Below are 3,094 nucleotides of genomic sequence, written 5' to 3' on the forward strand. Positions count from 1 at the left end.
GGGGGGAGCAGCAGGCCAGGAGGACAGGCGGGTCCCTCCCTCCGCTCCTGAGCTTGCTGGGGAGGGAGACCCCGTTCTGCTGAGCTTACCGTTTTCAAACTCCTTCCTGAGAAGTTGGTTTTGTTTTGTTTTTTTAATGATTAGGGAGTTGGTCCATGTTGGCACATCCTTGCAGCATCACAGGCACTGTCAAGCTGCCCATCAGCCCCTGGGGCGGGGCCCTGCCTGGGCCCCTCTGTTCCTTCGCCGGTGGGACAGTGCTGGCCTGCCCCCTGCAGTGGGAGAAGCCGGCTGGTTCCTGTTACCAGAGGGCAAGGGCCAGTCGGGCCATATTACGGAGAGGAGAGGCGAGGGAAGGCGGGAAGTGGGTTTGGCCCAGGGAGGTGGGCTGAGGAGGTCTCACCCGGTCCAGGTAAGAGAGGTGTGGCTTTGTCGTTTGCTGGAGGCTGCAGCTAGTGGACCCGCCCGTCCCCCAGGCCTGGCCTCGCCCAGGGAGCTGCCGCCCCGCCCCGGGAGCCTCCTCTTCCAGAGCCAGGCAAGGCTGCCCGGCCTCACCTGGAGGCCAGGCCCAGGGTGCGGGCTCCGGACTCCCAGGAAGAGTGCACTGCGCACGCGCAAGGCCTTTCCCCGCCCCCAGGCCTGAGGAGGCTCGTGGGGTGGGGCTGGCGTGGCAGCCGCAGCGAGAGCCTGGCGGAGGCAGCAGTCAGCCCCCGCCTGCGTAAGGGGAGCTGCCGGTGCTTGCTCCCAGCTTCCCAAGCAAGGAGACGTGGCGCCCAGCCAGCCTCCCCACGCCGCCCGGCAGCTCACACCCTGTCGTCTGGGTGCTCCCCAGCCCTTCTCCGTGAGGGCCCGGCAGGTGGTGGGCCCGGGCACCGAAGGAGGGAGGCCAGGCAGTGGGCTGCAGGGAGATGACTCTGCAGGCGGACAAACCCTCCTGTAACGCGGGACGATTCTGCCCGCCTTGCCGCCAGGCCCTCCCCGCAGCTGGGGCTGAGGACCAAAAGGGGCCAACAGCGTGCTCACCTGGACTGCCCGGCGTGTAGGTCCTGGGGAGGCCTCCGAGCTGGAGCGTGGCCTGGGCGGGACAGATTCTGGTAATTGTGTGCACGCAGATGGGTATGTCTGGCCCTGGCTTCTGGGCAGAGAATCGTGGCTCCCAGGCCCCTGCTCCGACAAGGGGCCGCACCCACCTCCCTGTGCTGTCCTGTCTCCCTGGGCTGCCTTTGTCAGAGGGCACAGAGCTGTCTGCGGGCCCCAGTCCATCCTTTCCCTCCATCTGAGTCTGTCCCCCTCGAGGACTTTGAGCCATTGACGTGTGTTTTACATACAGTCAAATGCACAGACCTCAGTAGTGAAGAGCTTTGATAAATGTCCACAAATCAAGATACAGCGCATACCAGCTCCCTGGGTAGTAACCTGCGGGCAGGGCCCGTGTCCCTCGGCACCTGGCTCCAGGTGCCAGTTTGTGTGTTCCAAGCCTTTTCTCGACTGACTTGACCTCCTGGACACAGGGCCTCTCCCTCTCTCCCTAGTGGAAGGGGCCCTGGGTGCCCTGGTTGTGTCCAGACCCCCCTGGGCTTGGTGACGTCACTGAGCTCACAGGGTCCAGGCTGAGTCCACTTGCTGGGGCTCTGAGCTCTCCCCTTGTCCTGGCGTGGTACCCACCCAGGGCCCCCAGGACCCAGGAAGGTGGGAGCTGGGGACTGATGCTCTGCCCCTCGGGTGTTGACAGCTGAGCCCTGAGTTTGAACGCTGCCCGGGAGGCCAGTACCCCTACCCCCTGCCTGGGGAAGGGCAGTTGGGCTCAGCCCCTGGTGTTAGTAGCCACCTGCCCCAGGCCTTGACCTGGCCCACCTGTAGCCACAAGAGCTTTGGCCACAGTGCCGGGCCCTGCATCTCGTTCTGTGTGATGGGGCCTGTGTTTTCCAGTCTAACAAATGAGAGGTTATAAAGAAAAGACTTCAAGGTTTCGGGGCACCAAAAATTTCTTTTCAAATAACAGCATTTGAAGCCCTAATACCTAAAGCAGATAAAAGTGGAGCCACTCAGACAGAGTGGGCCTGGTGGGCTAGACCCCACCCTCCAGGAACAGCCCTCCTCCTTGCCCAGCTCCAGGGAGATCCTTGGGTTCCATGACTCACACTTTGAGGACCTGGTGCTGGGCCTGCTCCAGAGAGAGGAGCATGGCTCAGGTCATCCTGAGACACCCCCTTACTGTGAGGGGCACAGGGCCATCTTCTAGCTGGAGAGACAGGAGGAAGTGACTGGCCACCGAGTCAGCACTTCTGTGTGTCCTGGGTCCTGATCCCGCAACCTCACGTATTTCTCAGGACCGTCTCACGAGGGGTGTCCCTGCCTATTTTACAGATGAGGAGGGGCTCTGCCAGGACGCACAGCTGCCCGCCGGGGCCCAGGTCAAAGTACGGATAGGGTAGGGTGGGAGGGTACCCCTCAGTGGGCGCCTCTCCTGAGCTGGGAGGTTCCGGTCACCCGACAGCCACCTGCAGACGTGCCAGGCATGAGGTGGGGAACATGTCCTGTCACCACGAGGTACAGCTGTGCCCTCCCATCCTCAGGACAGTAGGGGCGGGCGATTAGCCTCTGTGGTACCTCCTGTGCCAGGCTGGCCTGAGGGTGGCCACGGACATCGTGAGGGCAGGCGGGAAGCGCAGGGCCGGGTTCCTGAGCCCGGCCGCCCACCAGGCAGCACGAGGCAGAGGCGAGGGGCTCTCAGGCCTCCCCGGGAAAGGCTGCTCCCCTTTGGGGTGGGAGCTGGGAGGGCAGGGGCCAGTCCGGGACTCACACCCTTCCTGGGCCCGTCACCAATGCGTGTGGAGTGAAGTGGTGGAGGGAAGACTTGGGGCCGCCTGTGTCCCCAGAGTTCCCCGGGGCCTGAGGTCCAGGGGGCCTTTTCTCTGTCCGTTTCTGTCCCTCCCTTGCCCCAGGTAGGGGCCCTGCTGGGAGCAGAGCTGGCAGGAAGGGGAGCCAGCTGGGGCTGGACTCCTCACCTTTCAGCCTAGAGCTGCCCTGGGAGCGGGGAGCTGGGGGTGGGGAGAGGAGTGCCTGCACAGAGCCTGGCGAGGGCGGAGGAGGG

General features: G+C 64.1%; 1 protein-coding gene across 1 annotated transcript in view; it reads left to right on the forward strand.

Annotated features, from left to right (window-relative positions):
* The window catches only part of IGFN1 (immunoglobulin like and fibronectin type III domain containing 1), a 76,126-nt gene that overhangs the window by 53,453 nt on the left and 19,579 nt on the right, over positions 1 to 3,094 (forward strand). The window contains 2 exon segments of the mRNA XM_007472405.1: positions 477 to 718; positions 1,044 to 1,094. Coding sequence (XP_007472467.1) covers positions 477 to 718; positions 1,044 to 1,094 — 293 coding nt within the window.

The sequence above is a fragment of the Lipotes vexillifer genome, unplaced genomic scaffold (assembly GCF_000442215.2).
Source record: "Lipotes vexillifer unplaced genomic scaffold, Lipotes_vexillifer_v1.1 scaffold1201, whole genome shotgun sequence".
NCBI lineage: Eukaryota > Metazoa > Chordata > Mammalia > Artiodactyla > Lipotidae > Lipotes > Lipotes vexillifer.